Here is a 26,606-nt window from a genome sequence, read left to right as displayed (position 1 = left end):
AAGCGAGCTGAGGGAAAGTGGCCGCTGTGGGTGTGTTTGAGGTGTTTTACCTTTTGCAGTGCTGGCAGGACAGGGGGTCTTTGTGGATTTCGGGGTCCAGGCTGACGGCACAGAGAGCGCAGTGTGGGGTGGAGTCCTGCTGGCCGGCGCAGTTTTCACACAGCAGGCTGTTGTGATGCCACTGACTGCTGCTCCGCGTGCCGCACTGGACGCAAACCCGACAGTTCTGAAACAGATCAGACGTGATGCTGTCATACACACTTACAGCTGCTTTTAGGAGAGCTGGTACAGAAACACTCAGTTTAAATCAGACTGCACCTCACACAGGACAGCCGGGGTGCGTTTCACAAATAAGGATTGATCGGTTAGTCAGACGATTACAGATAAACGAAGAGTCTATTATTTTAATCAGACTATACAGGGTGATTCAAAAACATTCATCTGATTACAAAGCGCCAAATTTTTTACAACCGTGAGGCGCCTAGGAACCAATCACAATCCAACTGAAAGAGGGGGTCACAGAGTTTCTGACTGGCTCCCTTCAGTCTGAGAGGAGATGAGACCCCTGAGCAGAAAGCGTTCTGCGTTCTCCACTTCAATAAGAGTGAATCCGTCATAACTGTGCAGTGTGATTTTCGTGGGCAGTGAAGCTCCAACAGCTCAGAGCGTTCGGCGTTGGTTCCACAACACTGGATGATCTCCGAAATCGCACTGAAAGAGCCGTGAGTGCAGCGACACCCGACATGCTCAATCCAGTATGGGATGAGTTTGACTATGGCGTTGATGTTGTCTGTACAGCTGGAGGAGGTTCATACTGAGACCTTGTACAATTACATAATAATCTTTATGCTCATTTAAACCGTTTACAGTTTACTGCATTGATCTGTAATGATTTACAAGTGAAATAAATCATTTTGAAATCAGATGGATCTTTAGGAATCACCATGTATGACTGACAAAAGACATCCAACTGCAGAAGGTATGGTTAGTCGACTCACTGAATGACAGTCAATAGACCAACTATAGAAATAATTGTTAGCTGCAGCCCCGTTCACCAATGTATTTTTAATAAATTGCTTAACACATATTATATGACCATACTGTCACTAATATAACAAATCTCTGAAAGAGTAACTTTAAAGGAGAAGAAAAACAGCATTCTCAAAAATTGTACTGGTCGATTTATCATGATATAGTTGTTGTCAAAACTGTGTAAAAAAATAAAAACCAAAAAAAAATAAAATATTATTTTGTCTCTAGTATGCAGTCCTGGTGAACACAATTAGCTATAAAGCTAAATGCCCCTGTAGTTTTCCCTGAATTTTACCTGCAAACTTTTATGTGAAACATATTTCTGTATGAATTCTTCACCGGAAAAAAAAAAAATTGTATACAGATGGAGCGATACCACTTCTTCCAATGTCGATATTGAAACCTTGAGAATTGACTGATACCGATACTGATCCAGGACTTTCTGGCCGATTCCACCTTATCAAACCTTTGAAAAACTAAATATGGAAATATGCATGACTTATCATAAGAAAGTCTTCAAGTATCGTGACATTTCGTCCATCCACCAACTACAAAATTGGCTATTTTTAATTGAAACACTTAAGATGAACATCTGAATGAACGATGCTCAAACTGCTCAAACACTCTACAAACCTAATGACATGAAACACCGTATTAAAGATTTGACACAGGACTGGATCGGATTCATTCTTCACTCGTTTTTTGGGCTTCGATATCCCATCCTGCATTTCCACAGATATCGGCCTAATAAAAATACCCAGTGTCAGATCAATAACATCTATGTATGTCTAATTTGTTCTTACAGAAACTGTATGTGTAATTTGTTACCAGAACAGTGAAGTGGGCGCATTTTTCACACATTCCACCTGATCGCCATGGATACCAGAAAACCTCAGGGAAAGCGAAAGTAACCGGAACTGCTTTTTTGTAAAATTTAAGTCTCTCGATCTGTTCCACCAAAACACCTGAACTGCTGCAGTGACACAGTTGTAGTTTCGAATTGCCGTTTTATAGTCACACATTTCAGATGTTTAATCAGGGAATTCAGCAACTGGCCAATGGATTCTATCATAATAAAGGTCTGTGAATGGGTTTTCTTTTGCTCTCTATTCCTGTCTGCTTTACTGAAAAAGCCCTCAGGTTTTGTACTGTTTTATTCGTACCTTACACCTCCAGCCATTGGTGGGGATGGAGTCCATCACTGGCTGCAGACAGAACGTGTGATAGCCTTTATCACACATGTCACACACCAGCATCTTTGTGTCCTCTCCAGGGTTTCTGAGGAAAAAAGACAGCAACACGTCAGCCCAAAATGCTTATGTACATACATACATACACATATATACATACATACACACACACACCCACACACACACACACACACATATATATAAGTCTACATGAGTCAGACAGTAATCGGATTTCTGCTTTGCAACCAGCCAACAATCTCACAGAAGAAGACGCGACGTAAACGTAACGTAAAACTCAAACTTCATGCTGCAGCTTTTTTTTTAAACATCGCGCCGCTTTACCCGAAAATATGAACATAAATCATCTAGAAGATGAAGAATACTTATATCCTTCAATTCATGTTTGGTTTCAGTGTCGCTCGAAAAGTGTTTTGCTGTGGCGACGCTGCTTGGTTATTTCCGGTACCACTGTCTGCTCTCGCGCAGGCGCAGACTGAGAAATCCAACAATCCAAGTAAGAGTTTACATGCGCTGAGAAATCTGATTAGTGAGCTAAAATCCAGCCTCTTCATCGGATTTCTAGATCGGAGGATGGTGTTTACATGACCATTTGAATAATCGGATAAGTGCAGAAATCCGATTATGATTATGATTGAGTGCATGTAAACGCATTCAGTTTGGAATTTCTGAGCTGATGACAATAAACAGTTAACATATTGATGAGGCCGATGTAACCGAACATATTGATGTAATACGATGGATGCTAGCTGCCTTGTATTCTTTAGGCTGCATGCATCACTGGTTCAATCAACCGGATAACTTAAGACCAACGTCATGAGTGTCCAATCAGTGTAGACCTAGGAGATATTTCTACTGGGCAAGTCTGTGAAATAAAGCACTTTATGCTATGGCCGTCCATGTAATACACTCCATTATGACAGACAGTAACATGGTCAGGAGTAACTGTCCCAACAGTGAACTATCTGCACAATGAATAAGACCAGCTGCTCTTCTTCTAAATGTCTAAAAATTTAAAAAGAATTAAAAATTCAGACTCTTCCCTACATTCTACCTTGTTTATTTTTACAGACACAAATTTTCAAAAAATGTGCAAAAATTATTCACTGTCAAAAATGTTTTAACATCAGGGCAGCTTGTAGGTCAGCTGGGACCTGAGCTAAGCGCTGGATTACTAATGACCAGAGTCACAAACGAATGGTTAAATAAAACCCACTTTATTGGGTGTAAAAGGCTAAAGAGGAGGCGCAAAAGTCTGGACGGCATGCGAAACAGGAGGGCAGGGTTTGGTTGGCTCAGTGTACCCAGCTGGCCCTGGTAGCCAAACAGACCAGCCAAAAGGCAAAATCCTGCCTGGTGCCAGAAAGTATGTGTCTCCATAGACTTTCATTCAAAATGACCTTCACAAATTCTGTCACTTTCTTTTATTCTAATTCTTTTGCCAGTGATCATTTGGTTTTGGGGGGCAAAAGCAGTTCATCATGCTTTCTTTATCTCCTGGCTTGGGCACGTGTGCAGAGCAACAACGCAGCTTGACTGTCATCATGTCTTCAGAGGTGAAGATGGTGCCATCTGCCAATCAGCATTGTTAGCATGTCACTTCTCTGAATTTCCAATGTGGCAGCCATGCGAAAATTATGACTACTTCATTGTCTCTAATTCCGGTGCTAACAGAAAGCCCTCGCTAAACAAAGACAGCCGTGTCCAATACGTGTGCTTCTGGACGTGCATGTGGCACCGGGCAGATTCCACTGAAATGAACAGTGCTAAAGCTAATGACTCTCTCCATGGCCTATACCACCGCCATGTAAGGACACGGAGATGCTGTACAGTGGAAGTGGACGCTGGGATGCTACTCACTTGCATGTCTGGCAGACTTTGCATTCCGGGCACTGCCAGCCGGCCCTTTTCAGAGGGGTCACACTGATGTCCAGACACAGGCCGTGGTAATGCAGACCACAGCTGGTGCAGAACAGCTGGTCCAGGAGGTCCCCTGAACTGTCACACAACACACAGTTCGCTTCCTCAGCAGCTACAAGACAGAAAGAGAGGTGTGACAATGAGTGACGAACTCAGGACGGCAGCAGAATTAATTAAATCAACTGAATTAATTGAAATTCAGATCCTTAAATGGTGCTAAATTAAGGATATGTTTAAGGATAAACGGGTGAGAACTGAGTACAGATAAATACTACCACGTGATATTTTTTACCTCTCCTTTGAGTATATCTGTACGGAAAGTAATCTATTCTTCTCTCAGTTCTATTTCAGCCCTTCATATTTAGTCCCTAATTCCTTTCTTGGGTTTAGTCTCACTTTTATGTGTTGGTTCAGCTCCTGGACTGTCCAGCATTTTATTTTAGACCAAAAGAATCCACAAAGAGAAGAACACAGCATAACAAACTTCAGTTCCTATGGTAATGCTGAATGTACCAAGATGTTCCACTGCTGTTTTACTGAGAAATCAATGTTTTTAAACTGTTTTTGCCTTTTTTGCTGAAGTTAGTTGTTGCTAGGCTACTTTTACTTCTACTTCAGTCTTTTTTTTCCATTGCGGTCACAATACTTTTTCTGGACAATGGTTTTAGATTCCTCTAAATGGATGCTTGACACTGTACAGATCTACATCCTAGAGAAAAGAAATATATTTATTATCTCTCACATTAGACTCTGAATCTGTGCTTTCTTTGCTTTGCTCTACCGCTTTTCATTGCTACTTCCCAGCACAAACCAAGCGGAAAAAAATCTGTGTTTATTGCTGAATCATCACTTAATAAGGGACCTGAACGCTCGAGCGAGAAAGGAAGAGACGTGCAGTTTCCTTACATTTGCTGACTGCCAGGTGGATGTGCTCGGTGCAGAGGACAGAAAGCTTCCTGAAATCCTGGAAGGTTCCGGCGCCCCCCGCACACGGGTAATGGTACGAGTGGCCACAGCCCTCCTCACAGCACTTGATGGATGCTCCAAGGCGCTTACAATATGCACAATGCTAGAGAGAGAGAGAGAGAGACTGAAGTAAATGTTCCCAAGAAAGAGAAGCACAGCTGATAGATTAGTAATTTGACTTTAAAGTAAATTCATAGAAACATAAATTCTGTCAGAAGTTTGGGGACACTTTACTACAAATGGGCATGTTTTCTTTGCCAGTTTGCAATAATTTAACATTTTAAATCCTAAGCAGGTTTATTTAGAGCAAAGCAATATCATAGGGCTGGGCGAAATAACCAAAAAATGTTATTATGATACTAAGTTTCATCGGTCGATATCGATAATTATCACGATAAATGACGTCAGTGATGGATCACACCGCCTTACTCCTATCACTCCTTCCACATCCATGTCAGAGCACATCACAGTATTTAAACACCAGCTAACAGATGTCTGGATTTCTCTATCCTACTGTAGTAGTTTGAGGGGTGGAAGAACCACAACATATCTGACGCTGACTGTGTGGTGGTATTAACTGCAGTGTGAATCTCTCGCACCAGAAAAACAGAGTCCTCCTTTTACGTATGTTTAAACTGAAATCAGTGCTTGTTTGTCTTGTTTCATCACTGAAGTTCACTACAATAACATCAGATTGCTGCTTCAAGTTACCCAGCTGCTAAAATCTAGGCTGAGAAGCCTATGTTCTCCCACTCTCCCATGCCACACATACAGCATCCTCAGTTTACTTTCGTTAAAAACCAGTGCTGTAACTGGCACGAACCCACTTCTTTCTTTCACTTTTGTTGCTTGGGAATGCACTAATACTAAAACACACTGTTTGAGTGCTGTAACACAGTAACACGGAGCACTTCAGATGTAGTTGTGAGGAGCAGACATGATTTAACGCTGCTAAAGCTTGTCAGGATGTTGGGAAAGAAGCAAGTTCGCCGTAGGACAGTACAGCTACGCCACTTATCTGGTCACTTACACTCGGTCACAGGAGAACAGATCGCCGACCACTCCACTCAAACAAGGAAGGTATAACCCACGTTTACGTCCTTTCCCCACAATTATCCCCCAATTTAGTCGTATCCTATTAGTTAGGACTCCCCCAATCACACAATACAACCAGCGCTAGGAGGGTGAGGGCTAGCACAGACTTCCTCTGAGTCCTGTGAAGCGCCACCACATCTTTACAAACTGCCGCTCACGCGTCGTCACTGGACAACTGGACAGCTGAACACGCTGGGAGGAGAACGCTAACCAGTAGTTCTGTTGCATCAGCTAACAGACGTCTGCGCTGCCTGGATGGGGGGGAAACGGGGGTCCATCCTACCCACCCAGAGAGCGAGGCCAACTGTGCCCCTTCCACGGACGGCTGTAGCATCACCAGGGATCGAACTCGCCATTCCCTGATGACAGGACCAACACTTAGATGGTTGCGCCACTGCAACAGCAAACCGGCCTACCTGTCCGTGAAAACCACGCTGTCCACGCTTTTAAAAGTTTTAGAGACCCCTAGTGAATATGTGCTTTTAAGAACAGTTAAATAAAAAAAAGGCAAAACCTTGACCAAAGGGTTAAAGCTGAGTGCTGAAGGTAAACATACCTTAAGGATTAGCACATGCTTAATGCTGACAAATAATACAAATAAGAAAAAGAAAAAAAGAAAAAGATGTCTCTAAACCTTCAGCTTTCCAAGACACACTACATGTGCTATGACCAAACGCTATATACAACCCTCCAGCTTTACGCAGACGGCCAGTCAGCCAAGCACCAAAACCCTATGTGGTCAGAACACTGTCTAGCGAGTACTATGCCTGCGACCACAATAAGGGCAGCCTGACTGGGTCTGTAATTGCTCCGCCATGTTAGCGGTCACTCTAATCTTAATTACTCTCTACAAGAGTCTGAGCATAGCCACCATCTGTACTTCACTGCTGTACAGACTGGAGCTGATTTAGCCTGAGGCTCCAATTTGTACATAATATATATTTATGTACAACGCTACAATATTGTCAGACGCGCTTGGACGAATTAAAACCGTGTGAATACAAAAAGATGCACTTGTGTGAAAGAACTTTGTGTGTAGTGTGTATATATTTATTCAAATATTATTCTCGCTGTACGGCAGGTGCAGTATCATTCACTTCCCCACTGCTCAAGCCATCGGCGCAGTCATGTGAACAGGGAAGCAGGCTAAGTTCTGGGGTTTATGGTACTTGCAGTTCGTCAGGTAGTTCAAACAGTACAGAACTCATCCAAATGTTTGTAAACAAACGGTCTCACAAAAATGCCCAAAGGTTGTTTGGTTTGAAGCTGTAATTTCCTATGTGCAGTCAGCTACGATTTGAGATTTTACTGATTGTCTACTGAAAGAAATCACCCAAAAATGCCTTTGAGTTTAGATACTAAGGCAACTCCTGCTGCACTACTGCATTTGCTATCTTTAGCCTTGTAGAATGAATGGATTAAGTCAAATCTCACACACTGAATTAAAAACCTTTTCCTTCAGGTAATAAACTATTTTGCGTAACGTTTTGAAATCTGTGACAGAAACCACACGCAAAATCCTGCCGCTATAGGTTCATAAGAGGGTTTCGCCTCTTAACGATGCACAAAAAAGCTACTCAGGTGTCTTGTGGAGAATCAGAATCATTGTGGAGAAAGTAAATTCTGTATATTACAAAATAAACATTGATTTAATACAAAGCTTTCACACTGCCGCAGCTGTCGGAGCAAAACCTCTTATCTCCTTTTTTGTTTTTCAGTTTTGATGTAATTTGAAAATGCCCGTTTCCCTTTACAATATGTGTAAATTTCATGAAGAATGGACCAACAGAAGAGGCCAAAATATACTTAGAAAAAAGTCTGGTTCCATTGACTTACATTAAAAGTAAAGTAGGTTTTTGCCTTCTCCTGTAAAGTTACCGTTTAGGAGATATGAGGTACTTTTTAGAAGAATTATCATGCAGTTTTTATTTCAGTGCTACAAAATTTTCACATGTGCTACAACTAGAACTTTTCTAGCATCAGCAGTACCTGCTCAAAAAGTTAACTTTCAACACTGTTATCTGGTTTCTAATTAAGCAAAGAAACACGAGAGGGAGTGTTATCGTGAAATAACATCACGGCTGTGATTTGGTCGCCGTAGATCATCACAGCCGTGATGTTATTCGTGATAACACACTCCTCAAGGTGTTTCACGCTGTGAGATATACTGTTTCCTAGGGCTAAAAGATGAATCGTTTTTATATTGAAATCGCAATCTAAGGTAGTGCAATTCTCAAATCTCGAAACCTGCAATTTTTAAAAAAAATTATAGCCTACATCATCAAAAACGCCGTCCTAAGTTTTAAGAGGGAAAATGTAAATGCATGACGTAGAATTTGAGAACTGTGTACATAAGGTAGGCCCATCAGAGGGAACCGTATCTCTACGTTTTGTGACATCACAACCACAACTTACTGGCAGTCTGGCACATACATTAAGGGGTCAAGCTTTAAGCTAGTAAAGGTCAATATTCTGGTCTTGTCAGGCCTGAACCTTAATTTATAGAATAGAATCGCAATTTAAATCGCAGTTGCAATGTTAGTCAGAAAAATCGCAATTAGATGTTTTATCCTAATCGTTCAGCCCTACTGTTACCTATGGGAAAAAATTTATGAATTAAAAAAATTAAATATAAAAATTAAATAAAAAAAAATTAAATAAAAAAATTAATTAATTAATTTAAAAATTAATTAAATCACAGCCAAAAGCAGCAGCAGCTACTCTGAATACTGTCCAGATAACAGTGGGTAACAGTATGTCAGAAACAACATAAATTAGATTACATAAATTAGATTAATGGTGTGTTTGTGTTAGCACCTGCATTCGTGCGTCTGCAGTGAGTGAATGTCAGTGAGGCATGCATGGAGAAGTAGCATAGCGGGGGTTTAACAGATGCACCATGCGCAGGGGCACGGAGGCTTGGCGCAGCCAGCACACGCGGCTCTATCCACAGGCTCACTTTCACCTCATCTGCCCCCACCATTTATCTCCAGCTAAACTGTGCCATTCTGGCTGGTTCAGCACATCAAAAGAAAGACACGTAATTAAAGGAGATTCATCTCAAGCAGGCGGAGTGACCGGGCGCGCGTGTGCGCTAAGGTCTGAGCTGAGGCGGCTGCGGTCCCGTGGAGTGCAGTGACCTTTTCTGTTTTGCGGCCGAGTGGGCCAGCTGATCAGCGCCGACCTTTAGCTCCGAAACCTCCGCACACACACACACACACCCACCACAGTGCTAACAGGCCCTGTTAGAAGAACACAGGTTAGCACTGGCAGGAAAGGCAACTCGGTGCCCCGAATATACAAATACTGTACCATCACTGGACTTAAAAAGGATCCACAGAAAAGAAAAAAACTGAAATGAAAAATCAAATTTAAGTCAAATCTAGTCAGTCAGCCGAGGCAGATTTGGTGTCTGAAGTTTGCTTCTTTAGTTTTGCACTCAAGCTATGAGGATTATGTAGCTAACAAGTAATGAAAGCTGATACTCCACCAATTAGGAGTGCATTAAAATTTAGGCCATTGAAAAATATTAGTTAAAAAGGGTAATAAAAAAAAATTTCCTTTTTTTTAATCAAATGAGAAATATTCACCAAAATTATGTGCAGTAAAAGTCACAAAACTCTATTTATTTCATCATTTTCCATTCAAAACAGCTAATAAGTACAAGCTGTTCTTTCTCAGTACCAACGATGAAAGCTTTGGGGGCAGTTTTGGTGTGTACCAGGTCTTCCAGGTGGTTGTTAGGAGCTAAATTTTCTTAGTAGCCTTTAATCATTTTTTAAACTGCACTTTTGGAAACCTTTTTTCCCCTCACTTATTTTCCTTTGACTTTCTCCTTCATAATACATCTACTCAATCAGTCTCTAAGAGGAACATCAGCCATGCAATTAATAATCTCTCTTTATGTCGTGTATCAAGAGGAGACAACCCCCAAGAACCTCCCCATAACAGGTTTGATAGCACCTGAAAACATGACTCAGTTTCTTTCAGTAATTCAGTTCAATAAAAGCTTGCGCTGTAAGGATCATGTAGCTAACAAGTAATAGAAGTTGATACCATTTGAGAATGCCCCATTTAAAACAGCTAATAAGTACAAGCTGTTCTTTATCAGCACCAAAGATGAAAGCTTTAAGTGCTGTTTATCTGATGGGGGCAGTTTTGGTGTCTACCAGGTCTTCCAGGTGGTTGTTAGGAGCCCCATTTTCTCTGTAGCTTTTTATTCAGTTTTTCGAACTCCAGTTTTGGAAACTACCGTTTTCCTTACGCAAGTGGACTGTCTTATATCTAACCTCAGAAATATTTCCTGAAAAATGAATAACTTGTACTTAACAGCTGTTTTCACAGTAACCTTTACACTGTGGACCTCCAAGCCAGGGCTGCTTCTGAACATTTGGGGGCCCACAGCCCACCAACCAATCATATTCTTTTGTATGCAAGAATGGAATAAGAGTTAATACTTAATATTAAAAAAATTGAAAATGATGGTTCTTTAAGGGTTCTTCAGTGACAAAAATGATTACATATAGAAAATGATTATATATATAGAACAACTTTTCTGGAGTTTTTCTAATCGGTTCCTGAACTCCAGTTTTAGACAGTTTTGATTTTCACCTTCTTTACTCAAATGAATTATCTTACATCTAATCTACTCAGAAAAAGAAATCTCTTAACTTGTACTTAACGGCCATTTTGACTGGAAACTAAATAATCAAAGAGTGGTCTCTGATTTCAGAAGTTTGACACGTTATAAATAACTGCAACGGTAATGAAAGTGAGAGAAGTCATTATAAACACTGTTGGTTTCCTTCACTCCCCGCCACCAGCCACTGGACAGTTCAAACACTTTGAGCAGCAGTGGATAAACAGTCGGCTGTATTTCATGGTGTCTATGAGGAAAATCAGCCACGCGATTTATAATCCCTGTTTATGTCACGCATCAAGAGGAGTCAACACCCAAGAATTTCTCCCCTACAGGTTTAACAGCACCCGAAAACATGACCCAATACACACAGCACAGCGAAAGAGAAGCAGAAAGGAAAGTCCCTGCCAGCACGCCAACGCCCTCTGCACCCACAGGCTTTGAAATAATGTCACAAACGACAGCCAAAGTGCAAAGTGTAACTAAAAATAATGCGATTCACTGCTTTGGATGACCAGCTGTTCTCGGTCATTGACGATGCTGGATTAATCAAAAGTCCTATTAAAAGGACTTTTCCAGTAATGCAAGTAATTTTTCCTCATTGACCCGTATTTTAATAAAGAAACAAGGTTTTCAGTTTCGGTTTTCAGGCCAGTGTGTCTTGAATTTCAGTTTCAGTTTCAGTCAGTTTTTATTTTGGTGCGTCACTAGATAACAGTATGTTTTGCATTATCAGAAACCACATAAGCCCAATATGTCCATCACAGAGTGTATAACAACTCAACACAGTCTGAGGCAACCACATGATAATTATGAATTCTGGCCACACTGTTCGTGGGTATATTTTGGTTTTTCCATCTGAATTTACATGCCCAAATTGCCCAATTCAAGGCAAATTATTCAGTAACTGCATAAAATAAATGTACATTGTAAAAGCCCTTCAAATTAACAGAAAATATGTTTTATGTTCATAAACATAAAGCTATATGCTTACAATTGAATACAATCTTAGACACTCTTTAATAAAAATAATTTTTCAGAGCAGATCACTGAAGAGACGCCACCTGAGACCCAGTTTATAGCTCAGATTTGTGGAAAAATGATCGACTTTCAGTAGGGAAAAAAAAGTTGTGAGTTCAGCTTCTTTTATTATAAGGGTTTAAAGCTACATCACCCATCTATTCGACTGGAAAGAAGACAGTTACAGCTCTCATACGACCCCCACCTTTAGAATGAAGCTTATGAAATGTGAAAGTTATGAAGTAAAGAATATGACTGAGTGCGTTTTGGAACCACCGGTGGTTAAAAGGTTAATATATACACACCTTGCTTACACATTATCACTAAAGCATTTATGCAGGATTATTTGAAAAACTGTAGGTAACATTATCACAACGCCTGTACTGGTTAAGTACGTATTATGATTATTTAATACTGTCTGCAAAAAGTGGTGATAAACTACTGTGGCTCCTCCTTGAGCTCTATGATCCAGGCAATGCTCTGTGTGTGGTTTCATTCAGTAACCCGGTATAATAAAAGCTCACCTCTGTGCTCCCTGAGTGGATGGCTCTGTCCACGTTGAGCAGTGATTGGTCCTCTGCCTGACGCACACCTTCTGACCACAAAGCACACTGCTGATGTGCCCAACACTGACCTGCAGGCGTATAAAATAAAAGACGAACAAAATAAATCCACACAGTCCATCTACGAAGATTAAGCTGCAAAAAAAGAACATTTCAATTCCATGATGGTCGATTTAAAAAACGAACACATTTACATGTAAAGGCCTATTTAGTCTACAGCAGTTTAGCTCCTCCCATTCACACTGTCTGTTACTGCAGACAGTTTATAGTAGTTATCTGAGCAGAAGACAGCAGGATTAAACGCTGTGCTGTTCCTGGCTGTCAGAAAGCAAATGGATCACTGCAGCTTTCCAAAAGAGCTCCACATGCAAAAGGAGTGGCTGATGTTTATCTTAGGATTTCAGTGCAAACTTAACAGTTTGTTCAGTTCATTTTAGCCCAGACTGCTTTCTAAGCTAACCACAATACAGGGCAGCCACTCAGAACACAAGTCTTAAAGACACAGTAACTACAACAGCCTTTATTCCTCTTTATTTAAGGGATGAAGAGAGGCCGGACAATGGAAATGTACAATTTAAATATATTAAATATTTAAATATTATTTACAAATAATAGCCAAAAAAAATCACCTATGCATAACCACACACAGTTCAAGCTCTCAATGAAAGGAATCCTGTCTGAACAGACAATCCTAGGAGAAACTGTGGCCTTACCTGACTCATCGAAGAGAGAATGGACGTCTATGTCGTCCGGTAAACCCACATGGTGGAGCTCATCCCAGGACTTGCTGCCTGCTTCATCTGTTCCAGCACTAGAGAACGGAGAAGGAGGAGAGGAGGAATCAGAAGATTTCTAGACCAAGATGGCCAGAATGTAAAGGCTGTAGTGCCTGCAGAAAAGGACTGAGCAAAAATGAATAAAGGTTACAGATCAAATCTTATGAATCAGATTCAGGTCATAGTGTTCCATCAATTTTTAAACATTTCTGCATAATTTAAGCATTGGGATGTAAACAAAGCCATTCAGTTTGTTGTGAAATGGTTCACTGTAGAGAAACAGACTCGTTACAGTGGTGGTGATAGGAACCAGGGGTCATGATGTCCAGAACACAGATACACTTTATTTACTATCCAAAAATTTTCAATGTAATGTTGATGATAAAATAGTGGGAAACCTAAAAAAAAAATTTTTTCAGGGCTACTTTGCCTTAGAACACCCTGCATGTATCCCTCCACACTGTATATCTATATCTATATCTATATCTATATTATACACACACACACACACACACACACACACACACATATATATATATATATATATATATATATATATATATATATATATATATATATACTGTAAAAGACATCGGACAACAGGCAGTGAATTCATAATCATTTAATGTAGTAACTTTCTGTGAGGGAGCTTTTAGAGGTGGACGTCTGGTTCCTATCACCACCACTGAATAACTTTGTTTACACCTTAACTAATTAATTACGCAGAAATCATAGTTAAGAAGAAATTCCCACTTATATTCAGTCTCTGTCCACTTTATTAGAGACTCCTATCTTGTACTTCCACTCACTGGCCACTTCGTGAGCTCCACCTACCTTATAGCTCAACTACGTAGGTATACAGTTACAGACTGTAGCCCGTCTGCTGCTGCACAGTTTATTACCTCCCCCTACCCCATTCATCATTGGTCAGTGTCTGACCACAGGGCTGCCAATATCCAGATATTATTTGGGTGGTGGTCCTTTCTCAGGACAGCAGTGACACTGACATGGCAGCACATGTGGTGCTGGTACAAGTGTATTAGACACAGTGATGCTGTTGGGGTTTAACGTATCAGTGTCACTGGTAGGTTGAGAGTGGCCCAAAAATATCCAGTCAAGAGGTGCTCTGCGGTCAGAAACTGACCACTAATGAAGAATTAGAGGATAGAGAACACAAACTGTGCATCAACAGATGAGATACAGTCTCTAACTTGACAACAACACAGTGGACATACAAGAGAAAGCGGCGATTAAATGTAATGAATTAATAAATAAAAATTTGTTGGGAAAACGTTCAGTTACGCAGTGCAGCGTCCTTCCAGAGTCATATCTGAACCCTGATCTGGACTGTTCAGGCCAAAAACAGTTTACAATAAAACTATCCATGTGACAGGAAATCATGATGAGCTTCAGGAGGAGCTGAATCAGCAAGGAGCTACAGAAGTCACCGAAGAAGGTACAGCTGAAGAACAGAAACCACAATATTAACAATGACACCAGAGCAAACAGGCCCCAGGTTAATGTCTAATAAGACAAAGGAGGCTGGTGGTGAAGAAAAAGCAAAACAAGCCTTAGAGAGCAAACAGCGCGGTAAATGTCAGCGATTTGGCTTGGCCTTTGAGACGGGGTTGATGGACAGCGCTTTGCGTTCGCATTCATCTGAATACGCTCCGTCTGCTGTCTCTCTGCCACGAGCAGTAAGTGAGAGAAAAGAGTGCTAATTCACACTTGACATTCAGCGACTGGAGGCTTTGACTCATAGCCGGTTTAATTTAGCCACGAGGAGCCATCTATCGCCATGACGTCACAGACTGATAAGCCAGTTGTTGAGAAATGACTCAATGCAAACAGATAGACATCGTCAAAACCCTCCACATGTTATTGCATATTATATACATATATATATATATATATATATATATATAAAAACACATTTCTTTTATTATTCACCGGCCAAATTTTCACAATAACAACTTATCAAAATAACTTGCCAAAAGTCAGAAATTTGTGCCTGCCCGACCGAATGTGTATCTTAAAAAAAGCTTATGTTTACATTCTTGAAATTTGTTTTCAAATAAAAAATAAATACAACAAAAATTGTGAAGCTGACTGTTAACAACGGCATTATTATTTGTTTTGGATAAATGCCCTGACAAGCAGTTTTTACTCAGAACTGAAATTTAACTGAAAGTAAGGGGAGAAAAACGTGAGGTGCACTGCGCCCTGCACCCCTTTTATTATTTTTAAACACAGCTTTTGGCTACACATACACCTGTTGCTCAGCAACAATTCCAAGTATTCAATTACGTCATTAAGAAGATCAGGTCGCCATGTTGGTAAGCAAGCTGTAACTCTGTGCTCTGATAGACTCGTCTCATCACCGTTACTGCAGATGCAGCCCTGCAGGTGGATAAACACCAACAAAACAGACCAAAATGACCCCAGAAAAGAAAAATAGATTTGTAGACGCTTCAGATACAGTCTCCAAAAAACACTATGAGAAGATTAGATTGGTGGATCAGTATAACATGCATTTCTCCAGAGTTTAGAACATTCCAGTGGTAGATATTAAAAAAAAAACATAAATAATAATAATAATAATAATAATAATAATAATAATAACAATAATAAAAGTGGCTACCAAAACTGCCAAAGCTCTTACATAAACTCATACATACATATCAAATCAAAGTCAGCTTCCTATTCGCCATCTTCTCATGTGAATTTTCCATTCCACCTTTAATGATGCTGCAGTTACACTGTACAGGTGTATTAAACGTGTGTTTAATGTGTGTGAAGCGTTTTCTGTTTGTCAAGATAATCTGGATCTATAAAATCATACAGATCGGGACAGACGGACACTGCAAATGTGACTGAAGGCCCACCTACATTTTGATCTGATTGGTCAATACACAAAAAATGCGTCTCTCCAAATAAAAATGATAAGAAAAAGCGCAGCCGTTTGCAAAAAAACGCGGACAAATTGCTGCATGAGGCTCTTTTACTGTCCTGTTGCTCCACAGCAGAATCAGATTAGTAGGTAAAAATAAAATAATCCTCCTTTACAGTAAAATAAAGCTCTGCTGATCGTTCAACACAGTTTAACAATAAATGGTCTTAAACTCTGGAGTTAATGTAGACCTGCTAATTCACCCTTTAACCCTGAAGATCAGCGCAGACTGCTGGTCACCATAGCAACACAGACAACAGTCTCGCCTAGCTAGTAGCTAACGAAACAGCAAAAAGAAAGATTGAAGACGAACATCGATAATTTGGAGACGAATTGACTTATTTGCGTTTATAAGCTGGGGTCCTGATACGTTTAATCTGCAACCAGAAACTATCAAACACTAAAAAGTCACGAGGCTGAGGTCAGTTTCTCGTCCGCCAGCTTCTTGTTCGAATTTTCGAATGTTCAAGCTGGAAAACGAGAAGCTGACTTGAGTCTTGTAAGAAAATTAAACGTTAAGAGACATTTTACAAGAAACTTTTCTACTTTTGCTGAAAAGTTTCCTGCCGGAGATGCGAGAAAAGCGGCTATAGCTGAGCTAAAGCTTAAAGCAGAGCAAAGTAAGTTTTTGTTTATATTATATTTTTTATACTACGCCAGGTCATCAACACATACTGAGACATATTTACAGACAAGATGGTAAAATGGACATAAAATTCTGTGGATCTCAAGGTGGTTTGATTTTTGTTGAAAGGACAAGATGGCTCTTCTTAACATTTGGGTTGCGACCGCTGGATATTTCTGTCTGGACTAATTCCGGATGTATTATTACACAGTTTTGGTGAGTTCACCATCATTATTATTGTTATTATTATTATTAAATGTGAAATATAGTAAATAAAAACATTTTATAGTGTCTGAACTGTTGCCATGAAGTGGTCAAAACCGCTACTATTATTACAGTTTTATTTTTACAGTTCCAAAATATCAGCAACGACTATTTGATCTTTTGTTTTTGTCTCGTTCTTCCACACTGAAACCCGCTGACCGGTTGTGCAGCTCTGGAGATGACAAAGCTGGGCCGTGCTGGCTGCCTGCCAGCACTACGCTCGTTGGGCATTACGTCATCAAGGCCCCTGGGAGACGCTTGATTGGCTCCAAAGAGCTGAGACAAATTAGGCAGCTGTCCAAGGGAGGCCGGGGAGGGCCCTTTGTTGGGCCGAGCTCACGCTGGGCCCGGACGCTCACATCCTGCTCTGTGGGACTTCACATAGCTGCTGGCTAATCACGGGCTAACACAGAGCGCGCTAGCAGAGAACAGCGTGCAGAAGGAGACGGAGCGGACAGACCTATCGGCGCGCACTCTCGTTTTCTTTGTGTGTAAACGACTGAACTCAGACTGATAGGAGTCAAGAGAGCAGCGTAGAGTGAAAACTCACTCATTTTTAGCCTCAAGCACTTTGTCTTGGTCTAGTCTAAGAAGGAGGAGCTACAGATAAACACATTTTTGCTGTACTAATTTAGCTAAAAGAGCAAACCTCATCTAAATAAAATTACAGCCCAGTTTGGTATTACGAGCTGCTTTCTGACAAAAAATGATGCGAACCTGCTGGAGTAAATCTAATTGCGCTATGAATAAAGCTGCGTGGCAAACAAAGCAAACAAACCACTTCAGAGCTTTGAATGGCTCAATGGCGAAAGCACTGCAGTAGTAGCAACAGTAGCAAGAGGAACTTCAGCTCAGCGGAGCTAGCAACGGATCAGATCTGTTCTCTTTCAGGTACGATCAACAAGTCCACAAAAACACACTCGTTATAAACACGGTGTGTGTGTTACAGACGTGTACAATACCAGTTTATCCCAGCAGGCCGTTTTCAGCCCGTAAGCTCAAGCGTTTCGTAACAAAGCAAAGCATCGTAAAACCTTGTGAGCGATAATCGAGTGAGTTTGGGGTTTAAATTTAGAGATTTGTGTCGGGCATGGTGGGGCTGGGACTGAAGTCAAGTAAAGGTCAAGTTTCAAGTTCCCACCATTTTTAGAAATTCATTGTCCAGCAGCTTTCCAGGACAATCTCCATGGCTTATGATCACTACGTTGAGAACATAAACTTATCTCCAAAATGGTAACTTTACAGGAGAAGGAAAATACACTCTTAGGCTACGTTCACACAGCAGGCAAAAGCGGTTTTTTTTTTTTTATCTTTTAAATGTGATCTGTATGCGACATCAGTCTGAACAGATCAGCTCCTAAACTGACCCACATGCTCAAAAGATCAGAGCGTCCCGCTGCTTCACGGCTCATCCAGAGGTCAACAATCACGACCGCCAACGAACGCCAGTCGCTCCCGGAGGATCAGCTTCATCTTCACCAGCATCACAGGAGCCATCATGAAGCTTCACTGACTGACAGCTGGGCTCATCACCCAGAATGTGTTTAAGCCGTAAAAAGGGCGCGGTCACTTCTTTGGTTCGCGTTCTCGGATTCTTTAAACTCTGCTTTCAGACTTTTAACTGTTCTTTGATGCTGCAGCCTCGTTCTCCTGCGGCCGCGTTCAGCTATTTCCTTCAAAATCTCTCTGAACACGGAGGGTTTTGCGATGAATGTTGAGTTGGATTGCCGTAAAAGTCGCTTGAATTCTGATCCGGCTGTTCAGACTGAGTCGCACTGCCACATATCGGATATATATCGGATTTCAGTACCGCATATGAAAGTGTCTCAAATCGGAATTGAAAATGTCAGATGTGTTTTTTGCTGTTCACACTGACACACATCTGTCTCATATTTCAAGAAAAAGATCAGATTTGGGCCCCTTATACCCGCGAACACAGCCTTACTTTAATGGAAAAAAGTAACCTGAACCATTTCTGTTGGTCCATTTATTACAAAATGTTCATACAAAGCGTAGCTGGTGTTCCCAAACTTAAAACATATGAAGTGAAGAAAAAAGGAGACATAAGGTTTTATCCCGGCAGCAAGACTTCATGCTGACTACCCCTAACCCCTAACGACCCCTTACTGAGAGAGTGATATACTGACCCCAATCCTAAACCAAACATGATTTGATCACAAGCTCTCCTACAATATTAGAAGTCAGTGCTGCATGCTTTACTCAGGGGTGTATTAATGTCGTCTACCAGTCAGTCCAACAGACCGATTAGTGTCTGTACACACGCAACACTGTAGTATTACTACATGTATGAATGGACACTCAAAACTCTGCATTAGCAGCTAAAAGACATCATTTGCAAGACATTATTCATATCCATATTTTTCAGGTGTTATATGTGACCGGAAAGCTAGTCTATAAATGTCCAGGTGTGGCAACCCCGAGATTGTTAATCTAATCTATATCGGTGCATACGTTCATAAAACGAGGAGGTCAACAAGACTGCGTGAGTCTTTGACAGTGATATCGGTATCGGCGTTGACACTGGCATCTAAACGCAGTATCGGTATCGGTGATGGGGATACCGATACCTGTGACTGACACCATGAAGCAATTTCTGACACGTCCATGTGAGCCAGCAGACAGAACTGAACGCCACGTCGATAGTGTGGGACAACAAACAGCAGTAAAAATCCTCATGGCAGATATTTTAACAGCAGTTTTTGGTGTGAGGAACACGCTAACGGAGCCGCCGACCTGAACGGCTGAGCTGCTCCTTTCAGTAAATCACTCATCTGCCGCTGTGTGGTCACTTAAAGTCCGAGTTAATGTTATTGAGAGAGCGGAAGGAACCGCCGGACTCTCTGCGTAATGGTGTACAGTAAATAAGCAAAAATAAGTTCTCTTAAGCATCTAATAAACAGAATCCAACAAGTAAATACCATCTAACCAAGCTGAGTGTGTTTTATTTGTGAAGAAGGACAGAGATTTTACCAAAATAAAAAAAATTTTAAAAATGTAATTGTATGATTATCAGGACTTATAGGCGAGTTAGGTTAGATAGAGTTAGTATCGGTATCGGCCGATGCTAAAAGATCAGGTATCGGTATCGGGAGGGAAAAGTGGTATCGGCGCATCTCTATATAAGAACTGAGTTACGGAGTTGTTGTAAATCTTACTAACAACACACAGTTTAGTAGCTAATAGAAACTATGATTTTGATTTTTGAACTGTTTATTCCACACTTGTTGAATGTCTACTGCAAAACTGAAACTAAATATAAGTGACAATAACCCTCACAAACACAGAAAGCATCGAAATCCCTCTGTGTGGATGGTTTAAGTGATCGGATCCGTCCACAAACCCCCACTGCACTCGTGTCAGTTAACCAGGTCCCAGTCCATCACAGCCAAAGCAAATTCAACAGCCCAGCCTCTCTCCACCAATCAGCTCACCTCTCCGGGCCTCGGCTCCTCCCTGATTGGCTGGCGGCCGCGCTCCTGTCGTCATGGCTGCGTCCCTCCGTTCCGGCCTCGAAGCCCGGCGTGGCCTTGAAGCGCTTCAGCTCGCCCTGACCGAGCAGACTGCGAGCGCCGCAGTAACAGAACGCACACAGCTGCTCACTGGAGGAGGAACACAAGCAGGCACTCGGGTCAGAACCGGGAAAGACAACAATCACACAAAAATGTGTCACACATCACAAATCTCAGCCTCAGACGCTGCTCTGCCAAACATTTGATTACATTTCTTAATCATTTTTATCACTGCTGTCAGAAGACAATCTTTTTTACTGACTTTTTTCCACCATTCGAAATCACTGTCGTTTACATTTTATGATGAATGAACCAAAATAAATTTAGAAAAGCAAAGACACACTAACAGATGTTGAGAACATTTTTTTCCTTCTTCTAGAATGTTTTCATTTCATAGACACAGATTTATAACACTTACATAATTACATAATTAGCTACATAATCAATTCTGTAACAAACTACACCCGCATTTGATTTACTTTCTGCATTAACAGGCTTAAATCTGCACTTTTTCTGTTTGTTTTGATGTAAAAAATGAACAAAAACATGGCAAAAAAGTAAAAGACAGGCTGTTCTTTTCACAACAGTAATTTGTCATCAAATTCAAATCATAACAAAATCTTTTCTTCTACTTACTAACACAAATGTGGTACAGGCTGAACGCTCAGAATCCACACTTTCCAAACAATTGGAATAGTATAAGCTAACTAGTCTCAGCCCCAGATGTTCTGCCCAGATGTACATAGGTGCAAAAGGGGCGTCTGACTGTCTTCACTACAGACAAATATGCTAACCTGCATAATTCCTGCAGATAGCCACATATGCACACATGTACATGGAGTGTCTGATATCTACTCCATGTAAAGTTGGCCACAACTACTGGGATTTTGTCAGCTGCGTTCTGATTGGCTATCCACACGTTTCATGATGTGGAACAGCGGTGAGTTTTTGGAGGAATGTAGTATTTGCAGTGAAATATCAGTTCAGATTATCGTGAAGCTCACAGCATCACATCATTAACAGTCAATCCCCTGTTTTCTTTGTAGTATTTAACAGATAGTAATATATATTTGTTATGCTGGTATTCGGTTCTCTATTCCACCTGGCCGTTTTAGCTAAAAGAGCACAGATACCTAAGACACAATAGGAGCACTGTAAATAACACAGAATTTCTTCATAACTGAATGATTAACATGTAAACAAAGTCATTCAGAGTGGTTTGATATGAAATGCTCTGTTTTACAGAAAATCTGCCAAGTCAAACCTGTTCACAGTGGTTGTTTTGGAGAGTACAACCATTTTGGATAGTAAATAAAATGGTATAATGGTGTAATAATGGTATAATATAATGATATAACGATGTAATAAAATATTTGAGTTGTAGATAACCCCTGAGCTGGCAAGTTCTCTTCAATTGGTTTTATACCAAATCACTCCAAATTTTCTCTGAATCTCAACATTTTAATTAAGTAGAAAATTGGAAGAATTCCCCTTTAAATTACCAGACTATAAGAAAGATGCTCAGTGCAAAATGTGTAATAAGAAGCTGGTATATCACGAAGGCCGGAAAAGTCTGAGTATAGCAGTATCAATCCAGGCATTACGAGGCTCTGGAAAGGCCCACAAACCACTGAGCTCAGAGCCCAAACCCATTTGCTGTGGTGAGTTCTGGCAGTGCTGAAGGAAGAGAGCACCACTGCTTGAGCTAAACTCCGCCTGCAGGCTGCCATTAGTGCTGCTTTTCATGATAAAAGAACAAAACTGCAAACCGGCCACATGAAACAACTCGATAGAATAGTCAAAAATAACGAAAAACAACTAAAACTAAATCTAAAACTGAAATAAAACAACATTTAATTTGTTACTCTTCCGCAATAACCAGGCTGTTTCCTTTTTAAGGGCTTCTTGCTACGCACAAGGGCTACAATCGTCGATTCACGGCACGCTGCAGCTAGGCTTTCGTTGACTATAAACACAATGTTGCCTCCTACTGGACGTATTTCGTATAGCAGCAACAAACATGCTTAAATTAATGGTCATAATAAAATGTATATATTGAGCCTCATTCACCAACCGTTCTTAATTTCTTCACAAAACCCACTTACCCAGTTTTATGAAGATTCTGATTCACCAGTGTTCTCTTATCTGGGGTTTGTTCTTAGGTAAGAACAGAATCTACACACACTCAAGAGCACAAAGGTGAGAACAGTTCTGTGCCTTAGGAAGACGTCAGGAATCTGACGTAGACTTTTTCTTAGGACGTTTCCCAAAAAGTAGGAAGATATTGGCAAACAAGGCCCGACGTTCTTAAGGGTACCTTTCAGAACCAGTACTCAACACTTGTTCATAAATACACACAACAGAAAAAGACAGCAGACTCTCTGATGAAAGACAGACGTCTGGCTTGCGACCCTACCAGCTTGATACAGCACTACTGGCACGCTTGGTGAGTCTATGAAGAATGTCTGTATCTTGTTCTTACACTGAAAAACCTCTGAGTGAGTTAAAGATTCAAATAAAACTGTACATAAAACTCTGCATTCTAAAGTGAGCTGAGCTGTCTGATGGGAAGCTGCTGAGGGAGGGAGGACGAGGAGAGTAAATAAATAAAAAGGTGTGGAAGACGGAAGAGGAGGCCATTAATAAGGTCTCCAGATATGCGTCCGGTCAATTCCTCAGCCTCCATCCACGCGGCGGCTGCTTCCATCACTGATTTCGCTCAGTTACAGCCAGATTTACCTGCAGCCTTTATCTGCTCTCATATCGGATTATTGCGTGTGCGTGAGGGCGGCAGAGGGGTGGATAAATAAACAACAGAAGATAAACAAACGTGTAACAGTCTACAGTGTATTTAGTGGTTGAGAACATAAACAAACAGAGCAGTTCATCAGAGACTGCACTGTTTGGAGAAGAGAAATCTCTCTCTGTCCCTCTCTATCCTACATTCTTCTGGTATTTACTTCGAATTTCTATAGTTTTATGTATTAAAATCACGTCTTCCACTGCAGTAACTCTGCAGGAACAACACTCCACATCACCTCATCTGGAATGGGCAGGACTAGACCGAATGGGCAGACAGATGCAAATGGTTGTGACACCACAATTTCCATATATGGACTGTACAGACTAGTGGTGGACAATGTATTGATAAATTATGCAATTTAGGACTGTAGGCTCACTTTTCGGAAAGCACTGGTTAACATTTTGTTATTATTCATAATAGCTGAGAATAATTAATAGGGTTTTGTGTTCATTCGTAAGAGTAGCCAACACACTGACACTAATCGGTATAACGTTGGCTGCTGATGAGACCTCTACTCGACTCGTCTTCTACACTACGCATTTTCTCCTCAGTGGACGATGAACCGTTATTAGAGAAGTATATTTTTACTATTTCTGGACCTGACTAACACCAGCTTAGAATAGTTAGCCCAGTCAGCGAAGAGTAACACTCTCAAAACGGTCACATTTTATAGTCCTGTAAACATAAAATTGGCAGAATGTTTATCTGAATTTTTTATTTTTATCATCTTCCTGTGTTGATACATAAAGAACACCCCAACAGTCATTTCATCGTTCGAATGCTGGCACTTTGAATGGTTAACCGAGCTCATCCACATCACATACCACAGCAATTATTTCAAACATGAAAGAACAACTCAATTTCCCAAGAAACGGGACTTTTTAAAGGTGCAATTTGTAGGCGATGGTATACGGAGCCCCATTGGTGACATCCTGTATAAATAAAAATCATGCGCGGCCACAACTTTGTTAGGCATGGGAACGAGATCATGCCTTACTAAATCGAAGCCACGAATTAGGATCTCGCTCCCACTCCTTAATTATCTCATTCCCGCGCATTATTTTTATTTATACGGCATGTCACCAACGGGGCTCCATACTACCGCCTCTCGAGGTACTGTGCGGTATCACTGGGCACCAGTTGGACGTTATGGGTGTGTCTCAAAACCTAGTGAGCTCTACATGGACAGCATTTTACGTCACAATATGCGCTCCCGACAAGAAGGCTGTCCCAATTCTTAGATATCTCAAATATGCTGCCTACTAAGGTCTCATTTTGGCCCAATATCAGGAGAGCATCGGGTGTTTCCTCAGCTGCTGAGGCAATCCCACGATGCAGCGCGGCGCAACTTTTGTTTGAAGATGGCGATCAGAAGCGCTTCATCAAGCAGCGACGTCATCTTCAAATGTAAGTTATTCTGATTTTCTGGGGTGTTTATCTGTTTTCTAGTCATAAAGGTGCACAAATATCCTATACTTTCCGCGTTTGACCACAACTATTGTCTATTTTGCTGTTTCATTCAGAGCAAATACAGTTAAAACCGCTGTATAAGCTGCCAGAGCAGATCCATGTGGGCTAACTGTGATTCTGACGGCTGAGGTAAGTAAACGCCGGTCTCATGCAGTGGGCGGGAACAAGCGGCGACGTCACTGCTGTCTAACTAGAGCGTCTCTTGTATCTGACTTATAAGGATAGATGACGGTTGGAACGCTGCCTACTTAGACAGCTGCCTATGTAGACAGCGGCTACTTAGAGAGCTCACTAGGTTTTGAGACACACCCTATATATCTCTACTCTTTACTATGCACTGCCACTTGTTTATACACCCATGCATTTACTCAGTTTATACACTGGAAGCGATATGCACTGCTGCATTGTCACCTGCATAACATTTACGCGATTTTACCTACTTATTTTTCGTACTGCACGTCATATTTCATCGTTGTTTTAGTATATTTTATAATCCATCTTTACATCTTCTATTTATGTATCTGTATCACAGCATATGGCAATACTTTTGCTCTTGTTTTGCTCTTTACTGCACTTTGTGCTGCTGTACTAGACGAAGTAGGTGTGGTGTATAAATTGGTTGCGCTTTCTTACATATTGCTCCTTTAATATGAGGCTTAATCCTGACCCAGCTCCAGCCTTCATCACATCTCTACAGTTCTACACACTTCAGCACAAGCTCATTCCACACACTGAAACAAACACAGGCGACAAAGACCGACACACACGGAGCTCAGTGTGCAGTTGTGTATTAACCCCCCACTGGCATTTAAAGTCTTCACATGGTTCTTGATAAACGCTGATAATTGAGGGCGCTGATTTTGACACTGGCGGCACACAGACATTATTCAATTTGAATAATTCAATAATGAATAATACATCCCGTAATCTTCCATTTAAACCGTGTGGCTAATGGAGAAACCTACAGTCAAAACAGCCATTTAATGTCATTAGTACAACAGACTTCTTCACACGTGGGGCTACGGCAAAATCTACAGTGAAAAAAGGCAGGTTTTTAAATATGCATACGCAGCAAAGAGGCCAGGCACAAGATTAGGAGAGCAGGGTTAATTTACTTGTTTTTGTTCAGCACATGAAGGAGAAGAATTTAGAAGGGCCGTGTGAAAGAAACCAAAATCAAAAATGAATGTGCGTAAGGATACAACACAGCTCTCCAACAGTGAAGTGGGCATGAGAACTGAAACTGAGCTCCCAAAAGGCACCAACTGAATTATACTACTACTACTAAACTGTTTTACTGACCATCAAGCAGGCCAGTGCCTGGTTAAGCTTCAGCCTGAGGATCAAAACTCCTAAAACAGTAAAACAGTCTGGTGCCCATGTTGGGCTAAAATACAACAAAGAAATTACACTGATTTGTGCCCGCGATCAACTGTTGGCTACGACCAGCTGGAAATTCAAATCAGTAATTCCGCCAAAACAACGTCACGCCAACAAACATCTTGTCATTTTAATCAGATTGGCTCCTTTAGGCACGTAGGGCAAGAAAAGAGAAGCATACAAATAAACATGTCATGGCCAAAGTGCACCAAAGCTTGGCTGGACTTACTAACACAAAACCCAGCTGGACTTTCCAACATACTGACTACTAGCAATCCTTCAAATCTATTGAAATCTGGGGAAAAACGCTGAGGCTGACACTGAGAGACACTGAGGATACATCAGGAGCAGCTAAAGGAGACGTA

The 26,606-nt window shown here is 41.0% G+C and overlaps 1 protein-coding gene across 3 annotated transcripts in view; it reads right to left on the bottom strand.

Moving 5' to 3' along the window:
• kmt2cb (lysine (K)-specific methyltransferase 2Cb) overlaps positions 1 to 26,606 on the bottom strand; it is a 151,759-nt gene that overhangs the window by 87,197 nt on the left and 37,956 nt on the right. For all 3 annotated transcript variants that reach the window (XM_036597087.1, XM_036597089.1, XM_036597088.1), the window contains exons 5-11: positions 20,511 to 20,678; positions 13,157 to 13,254; positions 12,405 to 12,514; positions 5,067 to 5,229; positions 4,101 to 4,272; positions 2,196 to 2,310; positions 51 to 226 (exon numbers count right to left, since the gene is read on the bottom strand). In XM_036597087.1, coding sequence (XP_036452980.1) covers positions 51 to 226; positions 2,196 to 2,310; positions 4,101 to 4,272; positions 5,067 to 5,229; positions 12,405 to 12,514; positions 13,157 to 13,254; positions 20,511 to 20,678 — 1,002 coding nt within the window. The remainder of the gene's footprint in view (positions 1 to 50; positions 227 to 2,195; positions 2,311 to 4,100; positions 4,273 to 5,066; positions 5,230 to 12,404; positions 12,515 to 13,156; positions 13,255 to 20,510; positions 20,679 to 26,606) is intronic.

This window comes from Colossoma macropomum, unplaced genomic scaffold, assembly GCF_904425465.1.
Source record: "Colossoma macropomum unplaced genomic scaffold, Colossoma_macropomum, whole genome shotgun sequence".
Taxonomy (NCBI): domain Eukaryota; kingdom Metazoa; phylum Chordata; class Actinopteri; order Characiformes; family Serrasalmidae; genus Colossoma; species Colossoma macropomum.
The sequence above is the reverse complement of the archived record's forward strand: the minus strand, read 5'-3'. Positions and strand labels throughout refer to the sequence as shown.